The sequence below is a fragment of the Xylocopa sonorina genome, chromosome 2 (genome assembly GCF_050948175.1).
Source record: "Xylocopa sonorina isolate GNS202 chromosome 2, iyXylSono1_principal, whole genome shotgun sequence".
In the NCBI taxonomy this organism is placed as follows: domain Eukaryota; kingdom Metazoa; phylum Arthropoda; class Insecta; order Hymenoptera; family Apidae; genus Xylocopa; species Xylocopa sonorina.
Window position 1 is genome coordinate 13085138 of NC_135194.1, and position 20871 is coordinate 13106008.

General features: G+C 47.9%; 2 protein-coding genes across 3 annotated transcripts in view; both read right to left on the bottom strand.

Moving 5' to 3' along the window:
- Positions 1-1043: 1043 nt before the first annotated feature.
- On the bottom strand, positions 1044-2107 carry LOC143432807 (protein dpy-30 homolog). 2 transcript variants are annotated; one of them, XM_076909706.1, is made up of 3 exons: positions 2054-2107; positions 1861-1940; positions 1044-1432 (listed from the first exon to the last, which is right to left on the bottom strand). In XM_076909706.1, exons 1-3 carry the CDS (start codon positions 2067-2069, stop codon positions 1190-1192), a joined length of 339 nt encoding a protein of 112 aa, XP_076765821.1. In that variant the 5' UTR covers positions 2070-2107; the 3' UTR covers positions 1044-1189. The 2 variants fall into 2 exon arrangements, with proteins under 2 accessions (XP_076765821.1, XP_076765822.1); XM_076909707.1 differs by having other exon boundaries at positions 1861-1937; positions 2054-2105.
- Positions 2108-4791: 2684 nt separating this feature from the next.
- Dscam1 (Down syndrome cell adhesion molecule 1) overlaps positions 4792-20871 on the bottom strand; it is a 56758-nt gene continuing 40678 nt past the window's right edge. Inside the window, exons 13-30 of the mRNA XM_076910327.1 lie at positions 13085-13204; positions 12829-13002; positions 12453-12749; positions 12016-12377; positions 11577-11948; positions 11322-11508; positions 10969-11256; positions 10621-10890; positions 10312-10543; positions 10068-10244; positions 9820-9986; positions 9269-9508; positions 8794-8961; positions 8207-8344; positions 7315-7505; positions 6875-7232; positions 6471-6528; positions 4792-5347 (exon numbers count right to left, since the gene is read on the bottom strand). Coding sequence (XP_076766442.1) covers positions 5263-5347; positions 6471-6528; positions 6875-7232; positions 7315-7505; positions 8207-8344; positions 8794-8961; positions 9269-9508; positions 9820-9986; positions 10068-10244; positions 10312-10543; positions 10621-10890; positions 10969-11256; positions 11322-11508; positions 11577-11948; positions 12016-12377; positions 12453-12749; positions 12829-13002; positions 13085-13204 — 3884 coding nt within the window. The 3' untranslated portion in view covers positions 4792-5262. The remainder of the gene's footprint in view (positions 5348-6470; positions 6529-6874; positions 7233-7314; positions 7506-8206; positions 8345-8793; positions 8962-9268; positions 9509-9819; positions 9987-10067; positions 10245-10311; positions 10544-10620; positions 10891-10968; positions 11257-11321; positions 11509-11576; positions 11949-12015; positions 12378-12452; positions 12750-12828; positions 13003-13084; positions 13205-20871) is intronic.

Here is a 20871-nt window from a genome sequence, read left to right on the forward strand (position 1 = left end):
ACCAGTTTGAAAATGCCTGGTTCGTAACCAACAAAAATGAGAACACTCGTATATTACATCGCGTATACCTAGCCATTGAAGAACTTTACGTCATATCCTCGATAAGGAAGATCGAATGGTAAGGAAGATTGGTACGAATATATAGTAAGAGTAATAGGAAGTTTTGGCGACAAATACGTAGTGGCAATGGTTTCAAGGAAGCGAGGTAATATACGAGAGACTAGGATGGTAGGTCGCCCTTTGTTAATTGGACTCGGTGCGATGATGCTACCGTGAGAATTGTTCGCCACGAAATTACCTCGATATCTCCTCGTTGCCGTCGTTTCGTGTCGATGCTGCGGCGTTATCTGCGGTTGTGCACGAATTCTCTTTCTTCGGGATTGTTTCGATCCACCGATACAATCGAAACGTTAACGCGATACACGACGATCTAACACCGCGCGCGAGCTATTAGCAACTGATCATCGCGCCATACTAGCGTCCGCGCAGCCATGCGCAAACCGCGAGAATTTGAATTCCAAAATGGCTGATGTCATTCGTATCGGTAACGGGCTTTCGGTCGACGTGCGAGTTTTCGGTCGAATATCGCGAGTCGCGCGCAAATTGGTGATCTTATCGGGGCGTAAAATACATTTCACGCCGTTTCGTTGCACGATTACGTTTAATTGCATCCAATTAAATCGTCGTCCCAATTAAAAACGACGCGGACACGAAGGATTCATTACGATTTACTGGACCAGTGATAACGATCCTTCTCACTTTTCACGGTCGATGTGAAGCACGCGTAGTCGATAGAGTTTCATAAGATAATCCTTGCCCAAGGCTTCACGTGAAATACTTTCAGGTACGAACTACTGTAATTAATGCATGTCCTAATAGTAACAAGGTTAACCTCGGTAAACTTATATACGTTGTAACACACATGAAAGAAATTACCATGTCTATCACTGAAACATAGTCATTAAGCGTACACAAAGGGCGAAGACACTCGAGGAATCTTGTTATGTCTTTTTCCGTTGCGTAGTCACTAAAAGAACCTATCGTACGATAAAAAGCTACTACATTTTTATTTAATTTGATATTACACAAAAACACCTTGCCTCAACTCGATTATATTCCTAAGAAATGTCAATAAATGTTTATAAACGGCCTTTCAATTCGATCACATACTTATAAAAGCGTAAGCAGTTCATTGACTAGTCGGCGGAGATTCACCATTGTCGTACTGGCTTTTATTCCTTAGCAAGTATCCAGCTAGAAAGCTGATAGGGTCAGCCGGCCTCTCCTTGGCTAGACTGGATAGGGCTTGTAACAATATTGGAACTACGGTCTGATCCAAGTACTGCCTCGTTGGAAGAGATTGTACTTCGACGCGCGACTTCTTTGGTGCTACACCAGACAGGTCAGAGTCCTTATTCATTGCTAGTATCCTCTGCAACAATGCAAGACATCGATGTCAAAATTTCACTTTCATAAAGTTGCGAATCTGCATTGCCTTCTTTTGTTTTGTTTACATACGTAGACTGTACAGATACAAAATTACAAAAAACACAGTCTTTATTAGTCAAACAAGCGCGACCAACGATTCTTATGCAGATACATTAATAATACGTGACAACGATGTTGATAATAAAAACAAAGTTAAATTTTGGCATAACAGCTGTCATTAGTTTGGCGGGAAATATCAAAATTGTTGTTGATCAAACGAACTATTAAAAATTTCGATGTGCAAAATTAACATTGCGTTGTAAGGATGCATGATCGGCACTAATATATTCGAAAACGTCAATGGTACGAAACAATCGACGAGAAATAGTAACACAACAGGTTACGCCTACGTTTATAGGTTATCTAACTTACGTGCGCTGTTTCGCTCATAACATTGGTGAGGGGTTGTGCCGGCGTTGCTGGCTCGGTCCTTTCCTCTGCCGTGTTTTCTGCTATTACAATAATAGCAATTTGATCGACATTATTAGTACCACGGATCCCCGTACAAAACGTTTCGCCTAACGTTGCCTATTAAATGATAAAAAGCAAAATAAACGGTACCTACCACCGCCGGACGCCATCGTGCGAACAAATAATGTTACCAACTACTACGACTTATCACTGCACAAACATCGTTCAAATGTTACCATATCGCGCATATTTGAAATGCAACGCGCTTTATGAGAAATCTTGTAAAACATACAAAACAGCCAATCGATAACACGCTGCTTTTGTAGTACAATAAAATATACATCAATGGATCCTTTATGCTGCAAGAATATCATCTAGCACCTACGCTAACGTTGATTTTAAGAAGGAAATACTCCTCCATTGACTTACTGCAGCTCAAGTGTTCAGGAACCTAGAATTATGAACAAATAATTGTCTTTTTTTGTTGGTTTTATTTATTTAACGTAAAGTTAGACGCTACGACTTTGGTACAAAAACATAAAATAGTGGTACTGAGGAAACGGTGTACTGCGAGCGGATCCTCGAGTCCCTACGAACGCGGAGAATTACGAGTATCGTTGTATGAGAATGCGAACTTACAGCCAATTCAAAGGCGAGCACTGAGCGCAACACAGGGTACTAATTACGAAATGTCCCGAGTCTGGTTGCAACCGAGAAAAGGAGACGATACGCGGCCCGCACGAGGGAGAAGCTCGAAGAACCGCCCCGTTGTTGCACAAAAACGAACATTCAATATTTCCAATGAACAAAGCATAATCATATACGTATAACGCGGACGGCGGCCACCGACCGTTTCACAGCATCATCAAAAGTAACGTTAAACCTTGCAAAGAGAAACGATACCAGATCGATCACACAAAAACCATAACGATAAACGAACAGTATACCGAATCGGTTAATACAAGAAAGCTATGCGACAATCTGCACGGGCATCACGTTTTTTTCCCTTTTTCTTTCTTTCCGTTTTTTCTTTTTTTTTTTTTTTACTTTTTGCTTCGCTTACACAATATCGAGGGTCACGTGCGCGATGGACGCACGCGAGACCGATCGTACGGCTAATATCGAATAAGTTAAATATCTGTCGGTTTCTCTTTCATCGCGTTAAGTTTCAAAAGCTTCAAAGCGAAAAGCTCCGCGAGCATTTACGTGAGTAAAACGTGATATACATCGTAAAAGGTGACTTGGATATGGCTACATTAATGTGGTACAGCGCGATCGTAACACGTACACGAGACACGAGACTTTTTTTGCGCAGCCTTTAAAATCACATCGATGAGTAAAAAGTGCGTCGGCGAGCGGAGTCGCAGCCAGTGATACAAACGGGGAAGGGAAGGGTTGAGAAATAAATCCACAGGTTCACGGCCAAAGTACCCCGACAGTACCCCGTCGTCAACGACGGGGCACCCTTCGACCGTGACCAGATTCAACTGGTGTACCACTCGTGCGTCGCCTCGGCAAATAAATGCGACACCTAGACATACCTACTTACAACGTATGTATATGAACGTCAATGTATATATATATTTATATATTTATATATATATTTATATATCTAAATAGTGTCGTGTGGTTAAAAACGAGCTATGAGACACGCGCCGTAACTGTATCCTGGCGCCATATCGAGCTACAGGATCGTGTATCGAAATGACCAGTGTTTTCCTCTCCTCTTCTATTTCTGTTTACCGATATCCAATTTGTGGCTCTATCTAATTGCGGCGTTAGATCCGAATCTCTTGTATTACATACCCCGTTTTACACTCGATCTGTCACCATTCAACGAAAGAGAAACGGCGCATCTCGCGACCATCCGTCCGACTTATGTCCTACTTACGTTTTAAATCGGTACTTGTTGCTCGAATTGCTTACACGTATAATATCATCGTCGCATGTATCATTAAATTCACGTACATTCATAATTGATCGAGATTAGCTTGCGAATATATGTGTGTGTACAGCGGACTAAATATTATATAGGACGATTAAAAATCGACAGCGAGCGTGGTGTGTGCTTGCGCGTTCTCTTCTCTCCTTTCAAAGTATGGCGTGTGGTGTGGCGTGGCGTTGGTAGTGTGGTCGGTTGATGGTCTCCATTTCTTTTTTTTATGTCTTTATTCAAATCGTGCCCTACGATCCTTAACGTGCCGCGTTCTTCCTACGGATAAGTCGATCGGCAAAAGGGAATTTCGCGGAATTTCGTTCCGTTGTATCGGCACGCGCGCAGTGGTAAGAAGTTCACTCGGTCAGACGCCACCACGGCATCGATGCGACCTGACTACTGCTACGACGACGACAACGACGACGCACTCTCTGCGACACTATCGCAAAACAGTGCTCTCTAGATTTGCTCTCCGCGACGTCGAGACTCAAGATCGTCGTTCACCAAAATGGGGGGGACACAACCTTTGTTACGAAATTATAAATCGTATATATATATGTGTGTATATATACGTATGTATAATATCATCATCATGTATATGTATGTATGTATAATATCATATGCCTGCGGGGAGCGGCAGTGTGGCACAACCATGACTTAAAAAGCGAGTAACTAATGTGTATCTCGTGTGTACATCCCGTGACTCGTGGGCGCTTGGAAGCGACAATTGTAACCTAGGAAACATCCCGCCAAAAACCCCCGTGAAATTTACCGTCGCCGAGAGCACGCGTCGCGGGCCGGATTTCAGTCGCGTTTCATTCCTCTCATCACGTTTCTATCGTCCACGAACATGCCGGGTGTTGTTCGTTTACCGAACGGGACACTCGTTCCTGACAGAGGGGGCTCGATCTTGCCGATGGTTTGGATAAAGTACGGTGCGTGGGACGCGCCGCGATATGTTACCCCTCGAACAAATATATTGCCCTTTTCGTCCGGTTCGGCAGTCAATCGATTTGGCAGTTTCGTTAACCTGGCCTCGTAGACAATTGAGCAAGAAGGAGCTAGCTTGTACGAAAAAACCGCGAGATCGAAATATAGATAAAGGCCAACAATTAGAGGGAGGAAATGATATGGTCGAAGACGAAGAAGACGGTCCCTTCAGGGGGCAAATATCGCGCCGCACCGCCCGTAACGATTGGTCGTCATCGATCGATCAAGGGTTGAGACGTCCCGACGAGTGCGCCCGTCTAACGCGATGGTTCGAATCTAACTACTCGCGACGATGGTAATCTTTCTGGTAAATCGTTGCAAATTGAACCGACGACAGCACCGGGGGAAGAGTTAGCGTGCGCATTCTTTCCGCTTCTCTCGGGTCTTCGGCCACTGGCGACGAGAGAGACGGAAGACCACGGATGGTGATTTACAGGTTACACTGCCACAGTATCGTAGGGTGTGAGGAGTCCCCCGTGACCGCCGTGGCCGGCGCCGGTTTGCCGGCCGGGGGCTTCGTTTCTGTAACAAGCAGTTGACATTTTTAAACCCCAATCCCCGTACTCGTGCGTAGTATACACCTTCGCATCAGCAGCATTCTAAATACCAATAATCCAGAACACTATCGCGTCTCCCTCGACAACTTCTATGCGGCTAAAGGAGAGAAATAAATACAATCTGCACAGCGGTGCATGCATTAGCTGGAATTCGCGAGGACATTAATCACAGGAGCTCGTTCCATTAATAAGATACGGTAATTAAAAATATATTTGTACAGCGACGGTTAAAGTTAGTAGCACCAGCACAGCAATGGCAGCAGGATCTGTAGCAATGACGGGATTGAGAGCTGTTGCGGAGACAACGCACATGGTATCGTTCTTAAATTAGTGTTAACTACAAGTATCACACGTTGGTGGCAGCTGCCACCAAACTCGCATGCAAAACACATGACTGGCTTGGTAAGCGTTAATTCGACCCAGGTAGAGATCTGATTGTCGTTGGTATGGAAGCGACGCTGTCGAAGCATTGACTGACCTATATTCTCGTGGCCACAAAAAAAACTATACAGCTAAGAACAAAGTTAACGCAACTTCTAAAGCTTTCCAAAAAACCATCTCTAACGCGAACGTCGTTACATGAATGCATCCTGCAGTTTAATTATTATTGATTATTGTCTAACGAACTTACGGCTTCCTGCGTAAAGAGTCATGAAACAAGAAAAAGTCAGAGATACGTTAAATGGATTGTCACAAGAAAAGGGGGTTTGTTCAGAGTACTTAGCGAAACCACCGTGCACTCGATCGCCACTATCGTTTTGTAACACCCAAAAGAGAATCGATCGGTTCGAGTCAGGCTCGAGGATGTCAATGGTTTCAGAGACAAAATTTACGAGAGACAGAGAGAAAAAAAAAGCAGGTCTAGCAAAGTATCATTACGGAGAGTCGAGTGACGAACGCGACGTTCGTCCGAAATGTGAAAGCGACTAAACGAAAGAGATTGGCCAATTAAAGTTTCGAGAAAGTCAATGACAGTTCTCGAGGCAAAAAATCGCTCGAGACACAGCGGCATGAACGGTGACGGTCTGATTTTTTTTTTTTTTTTTAATCGTACACCGTTAAACCAAACTCACTCGATCTCTACTGACCTCTCTATGAGTTTACGCATCTCCTCGGTGGTCATGCCGTCCTTGCCGCGAGCATTCACTGAAATAGAAAAACACACGGCACGATTGACACAACGGTAAACTACTACGACGACACGTAGCATGCAATTCGTGTAAGCTAAACGATTAGGTACACAGACTCCGCAGCGAGTCCCGGTTCATTCTTGTACGTCGTGACTCGCTCGGCATGCCTATATTCTCTACTGCGAACGGACGAGCAGTGTTAGGAAACCCGAACCGAGAACGCGAAACGAGAACGTTAAGGCTCGACTCGGGATGGAGCAGCGTTAGAACCTCGCGCATCCGGATAACGAGCCATTCCTGATGGACTCGCTTCGCGATACGGTCCTCTGATTCCCTATTCGATCACGGTTCTTTGTACTGACCGCCATAGTTGCGGTTCACAAGTTGGTCACGGTCACATTCTGCCTCGCTGATCTCGTTGCTTTCTTTGCTGTCGTTGAAGCTGGAGTTGTTCTGGTCGTGGTTCCTTGGTGGTGGTGGTGGTGGTTCGGGTGATCCAGAGACGGGGATGTTGCGGGCTGATCCTACGCTGCGACGTCCAACAGAGCCACGAGATCCGTAATGATCGTAGGGAGCGCCGTATTGTCCGTATTGCGAGCCATATTGATCCTCTTCCGGTGCGCAGTTAGCTGGGTCATCGTATTCAGGAGAGAAGACGTTGTGGGTTCCGCTGCCACCTCCTTGGGATGGGACTCGAGAGTAGCGGCCGTTTTGACGTGGCTGAAGACAATAACGAGTCGATGGATAAAAACGATTCCACTTGAATTAGAGCTAAGAATCGTTAGAGAGTAGATTCTGGTACCATAGATTGAGATCCAGAGCGGCTGTGGGTAGAAGCATTGGTAGGATGTCCAACAGGTGGTCCCATGGTGCCAGAGTGTCCGTTGCCAGGGTGGGGGAAGGTCTGGAACTGCATTGCCTTGCTGGGGTCCATTTCCTCGCGGAATCCAAGAAGGTGGAAGGTGGCGTACGGGCAGATCTCATCCTCCATGCCTGAAATAAATGATCACTGAGGGTAGACACTGCCGTGTTAGACCTACTTGAACTAATCTATTCATTGTATAAGATGGTCTCGATGAATCGGGGACAGTCTCTCGCAGGGTGTTGGTCTTGTACAGTCATGGCTAACGCTAAAATGATCGGGTATCTACGTACTGCATTCCTATGCTTTTCCTCTTCTCTGGTTCTTGCTTATCATCCGAGCAACGTTCGTAGGAAAAATTTCGTGCATGTTAAGTCGTCCAACGACGTTCATTCGATTCCCTTGTACCACGATGAATAGACTAATTATATTATACATTCAACTCGACCAACTCGATCAATCGTAGTTGGAAAGATAACGAGAATCGAGTGAAAACTGGCCATGTTCCATTAAAAAAAATCGGATCGTATTCGAGAAAGGTGTTCCCTATGAGTGCATATCGTGTTCATCTGTTTGCGAAGCGGAAGGGTACGAAAGAGCGCATAGTCATGCTAGGTCGTGCAACAATTAAAAGGGTGACGGTTGCATCAGCACGGTGCGAGAACCGTGGTAACTCGGAGGACTTACGAAGGACCGACTGCAACCACAGCCAGCAGCTGCATCTGCAGCTTTGTGTTAGTAATCGTGGTCGCGCGAATAGACGAAGACTCGTCACGACGGCACGGGGGAGATAGAGCGCTTCGTTCAAGTCTCTTAACTGCTTTTTACCAACCTCTGTGGGAGAGACCTTCGGCACTGCCCATACGTGGCGGCGGTGGACATCTTCGGTTCGGCGCGCAATGATTCAATTCCTCGTACATATGTCGCCTCGGATCCCATGTCGAGTGGCTCCTTATCGAGCCAGTTCCACCTGTTATCGAACATATACTACAAAGGTCGTACGACTGACTGACGCTTACCAATGTTCGGATTTGGCTCGCTGCCATATCGGGGTGATTGATTTCATTGACGATTGACGGGGTCATCAGGGTGAACAGGGCGTATGGAACGGTCGGCACCGCGCAGCGAGTAAGATGATAAGCGCAAAATAAAAGGGAGGAGAAATAACCGTTTTCGTCGGGACGTACGTCCCGATTACGTATGTATATATAATAGAAATAAAACATCTTGAAGCGAGGCAGACAACGAGACAATTGGCAGTGACTATGATCGACGCGTGTACATGAATGATGTGTGTCACCTGTGCGATAGTCGACTGTGTGTCACGTAAAATAAAGAAACGGTAACACTGGATGCGACAACATCTAGACAATAATTGGAATTTAGCTAGAAATCATATTGTTGGCAGTTGTGGCTTACTTATCACTGTACCTCGCTTGATGCGATCGCAGGTGTTAAAGTTGGATCCTGGTACAGGGGGCAGCTTACGGTTCGGTGGTGCGATGTATCCAAGTTCGTCGCGAAGATCCGGCCTCCGTTTGTCAAGGGTAGCTCCGCCAACTCCGGTTTGTTGATATACCACGTCGTCTAAAAGAGATTTACCGAAATGTAAGAGCCGCGGTCTCGACGAAGTCAAAAGTATTCGATACTTGATTTCACTGTTGGCCCACCAACGCCTACAAACGTGAGCTGTGATTTTTCCGAAAGTAGGGTGGGGCTAACGTACGGATCGATCATCAGAGAAATAATTTTCTCTTCAACCACGTCTCCGTCGTCGATATCATTTTTTCGCGATCGAACCAACCTCGCTCGTTGCTCGAAAATTATCCGTCTGACGAACATCCATCTGTTTTCTGACTTAGCGAGTTAAAATAATAAAAAAAAATTGCTATACATTGTCCTTCGTAATATTTCTCGTCGGCTGATGAGATACCTCGCAGCCGTGTTTGTTCCGGGCCTCGAGTTCTCCTGGAGAGCGCTACGCAAATCACCACTATGCCTACAATAATCACTACAACCGTAGCTCCGACCGGCACCACCACGTTCACGTCGAGCCAGCTAGGTAACCAGGGGAAGTAACGTCTGACGTCCGTGTTGTCGTTACCATCGTTGCGTACGGGGGGTGCGATCGTACCTGTTCGTCGAACACAACACAGAATAGGAACTGTCGATTACCTTTGTCGCTACCGTAGCCCTTTCCTCTGAGAACGCAGATCACGATGACGGCAACGATTATCACGAGGACCGCGGCTACCACGGGTATGACCAGATTCAAGTTCGCCATTATGATAATCATCGGATCCTCGATGTTGCCACCACCGTTCACGTCCGGTAAATCGCGGGCCGGTGCAATGGTGCCTGGAACAAAAAATTTGGCAACCGTTCAGTCCAGCCACCATTAGCACCGGCTACGTGTGTGCCGTTGCTACCAAACTCTATACTCACCTCCAGTTACGGTCAGTGTTGCGAATTCGTACTCAGCTACAGCGAAACCAGCGTTGTTGTGGGCGGTGACGCGCAAGTGATACCAGCTAGCAGGGTCCAGATCCAAAACGACAAAGTTTCCGCCGGGTTTCACGTTGTTTGAGACTTGGTTCCATTCCTGTTGGTGCCTGGATCGTGGAAAAACGATCGCGTGTTTAAACTTCTATCAAACTCAAAAGATTCTCTATCCGTTCTGTTATTTTCCTTACTTCTTCTTGTGTTCGACGACGAAATAGAGCATAGGGCATCCGCCATCAGACCAGGCGCTCAAGTGAAGGGTGATGCTGTTCGTGGAGACCTCGATGAATCTAGCTGCTTCGGGGATGATCGGTTTCGAGCCTTTGGTGCGAATGGTCAGTGTGTCGGAAGAATCGCCAGTTCCAATTCTAAGAGAATCACGATAGATTATCACCATCCCACGACAACTTCGCTCGTAGAAATATAGATTGTTACCCGTTGTATGCAGTTACGTAGATGTAATATTTCGAGCCGCACAACAGATTTTCCAGAGTGTATTTCTGAGCCGTAGAACTGATTTGAACGGTTTCCCAGTCGCCGAATTCCGGTTTGTAGTGAATGGTGTATCCGTGGATGGGGGCATTGTCAGTGGCGTGAGGTCGGAGTTTCATTGTCAGCGAATTGGTCGTGATAGCAGTGAGGGTAACTTGCGGTGAATGCGGAGGAGCTACGAAACATAGTCGTATCTCGATTATTCGTTCTTCGAGATGGTTCAAACTCGTTTAGATTATTGATGTCACTCACCATGAACGATCAGTTGATGGGTAACAGTGTCGTGGCCGAAAGAGTTCTCAACGTAGCAAGAATATTCTCCAGCGTCCGTACGGTCGACTTCCTTGATGAACAAAGATCCTTCGGGTAATTGTCTGAGTCTGTCACTTGGTTGAAGAACGGCGCCGCGTACTTTCCAGGTCACTTCCGGTGCGGGTACTCCAACAGCGAGGCAGGGCAGTTTAACGTCTTCCTTGTAGGTAGCGGTGAACTTGTCGTCGAAGGATGCGATCTTTGCCGGTACTGAGAAGTATCACACAGATTGACACCATGCGCAAGAAAGATCGACGAAATATAAACAGCTGAGACCAGAAGAATTACCTCGAACGCTTGGTGCTAAAGCCACGATCTTTGAAGCCTCTCCTTCGCCAATGTTCGTGCTAGCGGTTACCCAAAAGTCGTATCTGCGTTGCTTGTCCAATCCAGAAGCCTCGTGAGTCAGTTGATTGGGTGGTACTTTCTGGCTAGTCGGTTCCTCAATGTTGTCTGCCTTGGTGTAAACGGTGTACTGGGTGATCACTCCGTTGGGCTGGCTTGGTGGGCGCCACGAGACGAGAATCGATTCAGCGGACATTACGAGAGCCTTGATCGCGATCGGTGCTTCGGGGACTGTAGACAGGAGACACGGTTAAGGACTAATTTTGCAACATTCTTCTCTGTGATGTGGCACTTACCATCCTGCTCGGTTTGACAGTGAATGGGTGCAGATTTAACGCCATCGCCACCAGAAGTGAAAGCCAGAACCTGCATGCTGTAGTTGGTGTATTTCTTCAGTCCGTGCAAAATGGTCTCGCTCGATGAGGTGATCTTGGTGTCCTTGGTGTTCTCGTCGTACCAGGTGTCAGAGGGTCCGTAAATAACCTGCAAAAGGGAAACTGTAAATATCTCTGCAGCTTACCGATTCGTTCAGAATGCCATCACTTGTCAACCTTGTATCCAGTAATAACTCCATTGGCAGCGCTAAGAGGGGGTGACATCCATGAAACTCTGATGGTCTGAGAAGTCAAAGTGGTGCAGGTGGTATCGTGAGGTGGTTCGTCGGGTACTCCTTCGGCGGTGTGCTGTCTTCGTTCCTCGCTCATTGGTCCGGATCCAACTTTGTTAAACGCTTGAACAACGACGCTGTATTGGGTGTAGGTCTTCAAGTTGGTGATCTGCAAGTGGTGTTCCTTTCCATCTTCCTTCGAGAAGTCCACGGTTTCGAACATGTAGGGTTTGTCGGAGGATGAGAGTCTGTAGCCAACGTAGTATCCAAGGATCTCGCCGTTCCAGTCTTCGCGTGGGGGTGGTTTCCATGTTACCTAATCGAATAATATTGAATTAAAAAAAAAAAAACATTCAATATCTTCAAATTCTAAAATATGTTACCTTAAGAGTGTGCTGGTCAAGAGCGTCAACGCGAACAGAGGTCGGTGGGCCGCTAGGAGCTTCTTCAGCAGTGATGATAGTTACAGTGTCAGACGGGTCAGATGCGCCAATTTCGTTCTCAGCTACGATTCTCAGATGATACGTGGTGGCAGGTCTCAGATTAAAAACACCGGCTACGTTCTGTTGGGATCCAGGTACCAAGACTCTGTCGATGTCAGTTTCCCAGGAGCCTTTGCTGATCTTGTATTCGATGACATAGCGTTTGATGGGGCTGTTTCCGTCGTATGGTGCCGCCCAGGACAGTTGAACAGATCTTCCGGATTTGTCTAATACCTTCAAGCCGTATGGAATTTCGGGAACCTCTGCGAACAAATTTTTGGTTAACATACAAAATCGAAGAGTGATTTTCCATTTTGTTTGAAAGTCTCGACTCGAACCTTGTACAATCATGTTGATGCTGGTATCATCGCTTCCAAAGGCATTGGTGGCAACGCAGGTGAACAAGGCGGAGTCGCTTCTCTCGGTTCTCTTAATGCTCAGATCAGACAGCACGCCGTTAGCCAGGATTTCTTCGCGGATGGTGTAACGAGAATCGCTCTTCGGGTCAAGTCTCTTGTTGTTCATGTTCCACAGGATGCCAATAGGTTTCTCGCCTTGAGCCTCGCATTGGAGTACAGCCGGTTCGCCACGTCGCGCGGTTTGGTTCTTCAGTTTGATCTCAAAGTGGGGTGGAGCTGTGCGATTCAGATAATGGAATAGTGATGTCAAGCTGAAATTACAAGGGACATCAAGAAATTGTGACAGATTGCTCACCTTGAACCGAGATGAAGATAACAGCCGAGAGCCCTGCGCCAATTCCGTTCACAGCTTCGCAGAGATAGTAGCCTTCGTTTGTCTTCTGAATGTTATTGATGGAGAGAGTTCCGTCTTCAACGCTGATGTCTGGGTTGCTCAGTTTCAAGTCGGTGTAATCGCCCGGTGTATCCCCTGTTAGAGAATAATTAGGAATCATCGTTACTGCGTTCAGTGAACGTCAAGGAGGGTAGATTATCGAAGTGGAAATATTCACCAGCCGCCTTCTTCCATGTGACCTGGGGCTTAGGGAAACCGTCGGCTTTGCATTCAACGCGTGCGTCAGAGCCTTGAGCGAATGCCTTGTCAGTGGGTTCCAGAATCCAACGAGGAGGTACTGTTACAGAACAACAAGGTTATTCAAATGCCCTCCTGGCGCATCCACCAATAGGCAGTTAATCCGGGAGCCAGTCGCATCGTGATCTCCAGTTTCGCGAGCACAGTTCCTCTCGAAGTTATCGGAACTGTCCGAGAACATTTTCATCCTTCGTTTATGCATCGAAAAAGTAGATAAAAATCAACGGAACGACAAAAGAAAGAATCTGAAGATCGCGACAGACAGTCTCGTCGCATGCTGAACGAAACGCGACTCGGCCCCCGCAACTGCGACGACATTGCGAAAAATCGGCATGCGGGAACTCGAGATGATTATGCGGGTGACTACTGCACGAACAGAAAGAAGGTCAACAGGCAGATAGAAAAGACTGCGGTTGCGGCTCTGAAGGAGCGCACAGCGCGCATGCAAATAGAGACACTGTAGTATCGTGACTATGATACTCGAGCACGGGCCAATCATGCTGCACCGCTTGAGAGATCTAATCTACGCGTGTTAGTCTATAAGGAAAAAGTCTTGCATGCGTGTTAAAAAAGATGTATAATATACGTAATATATCAGCTACAGCTACGAATGCATGTAAAAAATGAACGAGGCGAGACGTGTGGTGATAGGCGGTTGGGGTTGGATGTGATCAGGTAAAATTGGTTCGTTTTCCACGCGGATTTACGTGGCGCAGGTTGAGAGGGTGATTCTTCAAGGTCTTGATTGGATGGTCGGTCGGTCATCTTGGAGCAAAAGGACACGTTGTAGCGCGACGGGGGTACGGTGAGGTAATAATTAATCGACACTCGAATGTGATCACGAGAGACGCAGCTCGATCGCTAGGGCCTAGAGAGAACCGCTGAGAGAATCCGCGACGATCCACCGATCGTAGTCCGGGTATTTCGTATATACACGACAGTTATGATATCGAGAGTTACACGTGGGGGCAATGTGACGCGATGAATAGTCGCGTATGAGAACGAAAAGTGGTTGTGTAGTCCTATAGAAACATGTGCCTGGGGGATCTGTTGTCGCGGCTGCGAAAAAACAACTGGAAAGCCAACCGAAAAGTGTCGTCGAAGAATTTAGCGACGATGAGCATGACAACGAGACAGGGTAATCAAACGAAGGCGAAATACTTAGCCACAAATACGATGCGGGTCAAGCTCAACCAATTTGCTGGGGGTGTGGGAGACGAGAGGCTGACACGTAGGACTCTGGGCGTAACTTTGCGATTGCTACTCGGCTGAAAAACATAGGCGGGACCAGAGAAAAGAAAAAGAGAGAGAAAGAGAGGGTGTATAGAAACGTAGAAGAAGTAGAAACAGTTGTAGAAGTAGACAGACATATACAGAGTTACCAGATTACAGGAATAGAAGACAGAGAGACAGAAAGACAGAATAAAGGCAGAGTAATAATCAGTACGACAGAATTAAAGAGGGGGAGAGTAGAAACGGCGCGCAAGAGTGTCGTCCCCGGTGACGAAAGCAACACGCTGTGGTGTTCAAAAATTCGTCCGCTGGTAACTGAAACCTAGAAAGCTTTATCGCCAATGAAACATGACAGCTTCGGCAACGATGAAGATGCATCAATCAAGCCTGCAATCAAATACTCTCACGGGCGTCCGTCGCGGTTGCTCTTATTCATTTATTTCTTTCATTTTTTTTTTTTTTTTTTTTTTTTTCATCATTCAATCATCGTTCAATCATCGGTGTGTGTATATATCATTCAATGATCCCATTATCTCTGGCCCTAACCGTGAACTCTTAATGTCGCCTCGTGCATCGCCTTGCCGGACGGATTGCTGGCGATACACGTGTAACGTCCAGCGTGCTCCGGTGCTACCGGCTCGATCAGCATGATACTCGTCCGTGGGCCAAGTTTCCCGACGTTGTACCCCATGAATTGCGACAGGGGCTCGTCCTCGTGGGTCCAGGTAATATTGATGGGAGTGTCACCCACCAGCACCATGCACGCCAATTGGGCTGCCTGCCCCGCATAGATCGGTCGATCCCCAAAATCGAACGGACTGATCCGTGGCAAGACTGGAATGATTAGTCTCTAGCTAGATCCACGGGTACACACGGCTCTCGTTCAGATCTCGACTCGTGGTCATATTCATCGTCCGCTTTCATCGGTTCCTGACACTTTATATATATTTTTTTTTTTTTTTTTCTTATCCCCCTACGATCCGACCGAGAGTAACTCCCACGACTCTTGCCTCTCGTCCGATCTCTCGGTAGTACTCCTCCATTTCTGCATCGAAACCTACGTTACGCGCGTCCCTGTCATTCTTTACTTCGTTAACGGAGGGAAGAAACGATATCGAGACTCTAGGCTACGCGTGACCAGCGAAACTTTTCGCCTCTCTTTCTATACGCATCTGCGAATCGTCGTTTGCCTTGATGCAGTTCGAGTAGGACGAACGAAAGGATTCAGACAGTACATGAGAGATAGAGAAAGAAAAAGAGAGAGAGAGAGAGAAAGAGAGAGAAAGTGAAGAAGCAAGAGAGAAACGGGAGAAAAAAGAGAAAGACACGAGTGTAAATGAGAGAGCGTGTACACGTGTGAAAGGAGGAAACAAGAGAAAGAGAAACTGGGCCTGGGAATGAAGGGGGAACTTTTAGCTCGTCCTGAACTACGGACAAATTACCTTTGATCATGGTAGCCCAAGGATAACGAGAGTGGGGACTGTGGTCCAAAAGCTACACTCGGCCGAGCGACCTACCTAAACGATGATGCTTCGAAAACAAACGATGCGGGATGATAATTATATGTAAGAAAGAAAGAATGGACAGTCGAGCAAATGCAGACTTTCCAAAAAACATATTCAAATATATGTACGGCGCTATTACAACAATCAACAGCAGACAGGTAGTTTCAGTGACGTTTTTCGTTCTGTTTCAAATATAAATAATATAAATATATATATAATACGGCTACTACACGAGCTACGAGTCACGCAAAAAAAAAGGAGCGAATAATTAATTCAATGATGAAACAGAAAGAATATAAAAAGAGAGGGAGAACATCGTCCCGTTTACCGGTCCGAGTGAAACGTAACGTAATAACACGTGAAAATAAACACGCATGACAACTGTTCTGTGTGTACCAACGGGCTACGCGTCATATACGGCTGGATCACAACATCATGCCGGTTTCCAATTATTCTTTCCGATATATACCACACGCTCGCTCTGATTTTCTGCCACGAAACACCATGAAATTACGTGCGTGATCTCGTGACGAATCGATGGAACTCGTTTTAGCGTTCTGACAGGTTTCTTTCTGTTGTTTTCTGTACCGTTCACTTTGAGATGGGCGCTGTGCCTAGCACGACCGGCTGGATTATCGGCGACGCAAGCATACTCCCCGGCGTGTTCTCCCCTGACAGCGGGTATCGTCAGCGCGGACACTCTATCCCCCAACGCGGTGATACCCACTCCGTCGCCTACTTCTAAATGGCGTCCCTCGAACAACCACTTGAGCGAAATCGGCGTGTCCCCCTTTACGACCGCGCAATGGACGATTATCAGATCGCCGGAGTTGGCCTCGTCGAACGAGAACGGCTGCAGATGCGGAGCGACTGCCGAGAGACAGAGACAGATTGACTGCTAGAGAGTCAGGCACAGGCACATAAAGAGGTGGTGAGAGAGAAAGAGAGAGAGAGAGAGAGAGAGAGAGAGAGAGAGAGAGAGACAGCGGGGTGAAAATAGACGTATCGTTTTTAACAGGAACGATTTAAACGCGGCGAGGCTCGCAACGACGGACTCGTTTAAGACCGTCACGGTTATTAACGAAGCGGCGTGACGACTTAGATCGCTCGATTTCGAGCACGGCTACCATCGGAAGTCTCGGGTCGATCATCATCGGAAATGCGACATTTTTCTCATCGCTTCGGTACCAATAAAGGTGAAGTGTGTCGTCGCGTGTGCGAGAGAGTGCGTTCGAGAGAGAATAGAAAATAATCGAACCAAGGTGGTGTAAAAAAGAGAGGGATTTTCATTGACATTACTCAAGCGGGGAAACGTATGCTGCTACTGGAGGGAGCTGGCTGAGGGGACGGTGGAACGGTTTCACAGGAGCTAACGAAATATAATTAGGCTAAGAAAGTATAGTTTCGTTTGGATGATGCGCTTCGAATCGGACGATCCATAATTTTTGGTACAGATGGTGGTTTCTGTTTTTCTCAGTTTCTGTTCATTTTAAGCACCGTTGACAATCAGATCGGCCGAGAGCTCGTGCCTTCCGGCAAGGTTTTCCGCGATACACGTGTACGTTCCAGCGTGCGTCGCCTGGACGGATCCTATGCTGAGTATGGCGCCCCGTCCGCCAAGATCCACGATTGAGATTCCAGAGTGCGGCGAGATCGCATGACCGTTTAAGATCCAGCGAAGTTTCAAGGGTTGATCGCCCTCGACCACGGCGCACGGTACCGTTACTACTTGACCCGAGTTAAGCGGTTTCTCGCCGAACGTGAACGGCAGTAATTTCGGAATTACTGTAAACAGAAGAAAACTGAAAGGAACAAGTCCACGTTTGGCCGCGGGTCGCGACGCAGCCACGGTTAGAAGCAACCGTGTACGTAGCGGGATCGAGCGTTGGTCAGTCGTCGCGGATCTCGTGTCTCGTTTCCTTGCACCACCCAATCCACACAGTGGACCGCTAACGTTCTAACAAAAACCAAAGGACACAACCAAAGAAGACAGAGAAGGTTGGAGAAAGAAACATGAACCGAGGAAAACGAGAAATAAAAAGAAGCGAAACGAAAAGTAGAAAACTGCCGAGCGATGGTGTCGATCGATGGTATCGAGCGTCGGGACGGAATCGATGGGAATGGATTAGTCACTGTAGAGACGGACAGTGGTTAAAGGGTGGTGTCGTTGCATCGAGGTTTCCGTCGACAAGCGTGTACCGTTGACGTCCAATTTGGCCGAGTGTGAAGTCGATCCAGCCGCATTCGAGGCAACGCAGGTGTACTCCCCGGCATGTCTCGCAGCTACGGACTCAATGGTCAATTGCTTGACGCGTTTCCCGGAGCTGGACAGGATCACGTCCATTCGATCGGACCTGACAGGCTGGTTATCGAAGGTCCAAGTGATCTCCAGAGGGGAGTCGCCCTTGGTCACCACGCACTGTACCGAGACCAAGTCTCCGGCGTTCACAGGCTCGTCGCCAAAGGAGATGGGCGCGATCTGCGGAGAGACTATGAGACGAACAACCACATAAAGACGCGCTCGATGGAAGAGATCGAGAGCGCGACGATCCCTGGCGAGTGTGATTCGTAGCGGTGGATCACCGATACGGCCGCGAAAAATGAACGATCGTCGTGGGAAGTGAACGCGAGGGGACGCGAAGGCGATGCGGTCTCACGCGCGACACGTGGTCGTTTCAGGGTTCAGGATCGACTTTCGGGACTGTTTCGATGGGAGATCGTGCGAGATTGCTTAATGGTGTAATTGCGTAGTACCGTTCACCGATAACACTGCCGAACGGCTGACGGATCCCACCAAGTTGCTCGCGACGCATGTATATTCGCCAGCGTGATGGGCTGTGACGGAGTCGATGATTAGGACCGAGTTCTTTCTCCCGGTTTTCGTGATCGTTATATCCGGATGATTGGCACGAGTGATCGGTTCCCCGTTCAAACTCCACCGTATCTCGATTGGTGAATCGCCCTTTAAGATGCTACACATCGCGGACACTTGTTCGCCCCAATTGGCTGGTTCTTCGCCGATAGAGAATGGAGCTATCTGCGGGGTGACTAGAAGTAATATCGATAAGCTATTTCAACCCTTTATCCTCTGATCTACGATATCAGTTTCGGTCAGTCCGTACGTGAGTCCATGTAAAAAGAGTGGGACAATGGTGGAAGTGAACCAAGAAGAGTATCCATGTCCAGTCAGGAGAAAGGAGTTAGTCTGAAAGATTTGACAGACGCGTGCTAGTGAAAGGGAGTGACAGCAGTTGTTTCGCTCTCGTAATCTATCGCATGACACAGCTCGCGGATCTGGTTCGTGCATATCTGTACCGTTCACGGCCAAGGTAGCCGAATAGCTGGTCGCCCCAGCTGCGTTCGAGGCCGTGCAAGTGTATTCCCCGGCGTGCCTGGCGCTCACGGCGTCGATCGTCATCAGACTGACCCTTTTCCCGGTGCTAGATATCGTGATATCGCCGTGATTCTGTCTGGTGACAGGCTCCCCGTTCAAAGCCCACGACACTTCGATCGGCAGGTCGCCCTTTACGATTGTGCAGACTGCCGAGACCGCTTCACCCCAATTCGCGGGCTCGTCGCTGATCGAGAACGGCGCGATCTGCGGCGCGACTGAAAACGTTCACGCAACACCGATGAGAATGCGAGCAACCCGAGCGAATTCCACGATCGTCCTCGTTAACCTAATTAAAAGCCGCAGGAACGGATACCGCTGCCGTCGACGAGGTCGATCGATCGACCAATCTCGCGGCTGTTTAACCGTCCCACGCGATCGTAGACCGCACGAGTCCTCCGCGAAACGGCTCTTCAACCCACCCCCAAACGTTCACCCCGTGTACACACGACGATGTACATATATGTAGATATGCGAAGGGACAGGGTATGAATACAGGTGGATGAGCGGATGGATGAAATGAAAGAGAAGATGGTCCCGGGTTTCCCGTCGCACTAAACGAAAGAAAGTCTGGACAGAGACGTGCCGGTCTACACATATGCGTGCGTATTACCGTTCACGGCTAACGCCGCCGTGTGGCTCGAGGCTCCAGCCTTGTTCGACGCGGTGCAAGTGTACTCCCCCGCGTGTCTGGCCGCCACGGCATCGATCGCCAACACGCTCAGCCGCTTGCTCTTCGTGATCGTGTACTGATCGTTACTCTCGGAATCGATCGGCGCGTCGTTGAACGCCCATGATATGTCCATCGGGAAGTCTCCCTTCAGGATCGAGCAGGTCGCCGAGATCGCTTCGCCCGAGTTCACTGGCTCGTCGCCGAACGAGAACGGGAATATCTGCGGCGCAACTAGAGAAAACGTACACGGTCGCGCGTGTTAACCGATCGCGGTACCGCCGAAACGGGAGATGCATCCTTCGTCGGCGTGGCCTCGTTTTGGCCGTTCGCGGGCTCTCGTTCTTGCTCGTACGGGGAAAACAGGGGCGAGCAGGTGATCGCAGGGAAGGCGGATGAAGTTGAAACGTACAAGAGTATATCAAAGATAGCGGAGGATAGCAACGATATGAGGGATGGCAATTTTTTGTTTCTTTTTTTTTTTTTTTTTGTTTGGTCTGTTTTTATATAGGCGATGCTTATGTGCAAAACTCGTTTGGCGTGCAAGCGTGCTTCTTTAGATAGGTATGTACCATTCACGGCCAGAGTCGTCGAGTGGCTGACGTTTCCAGCTCTGTTCGTCGCTACGCACGTATACTCGCCCGCGTGTCTCGCAGCCACGGACTCGATGCTCAGTGCGCTCATATGCTTATTGATCTTCGTGATAGAAATGTCCTGATCGTTGAAACCTATCGTCCTACCGTTAAACTTCCACACGATCTCTACCGGAAAGTCGCCTTTCATAATTGAACAGGTCGCAGAGACCATGTCGCCCGAGTTAGCTGGTCCGTCACTGATCGAGAACGGCCCTATATGCGGCGCAACTACAAGGACATCGAAACTTATTAATGGCTGTCAATTATGCCGGC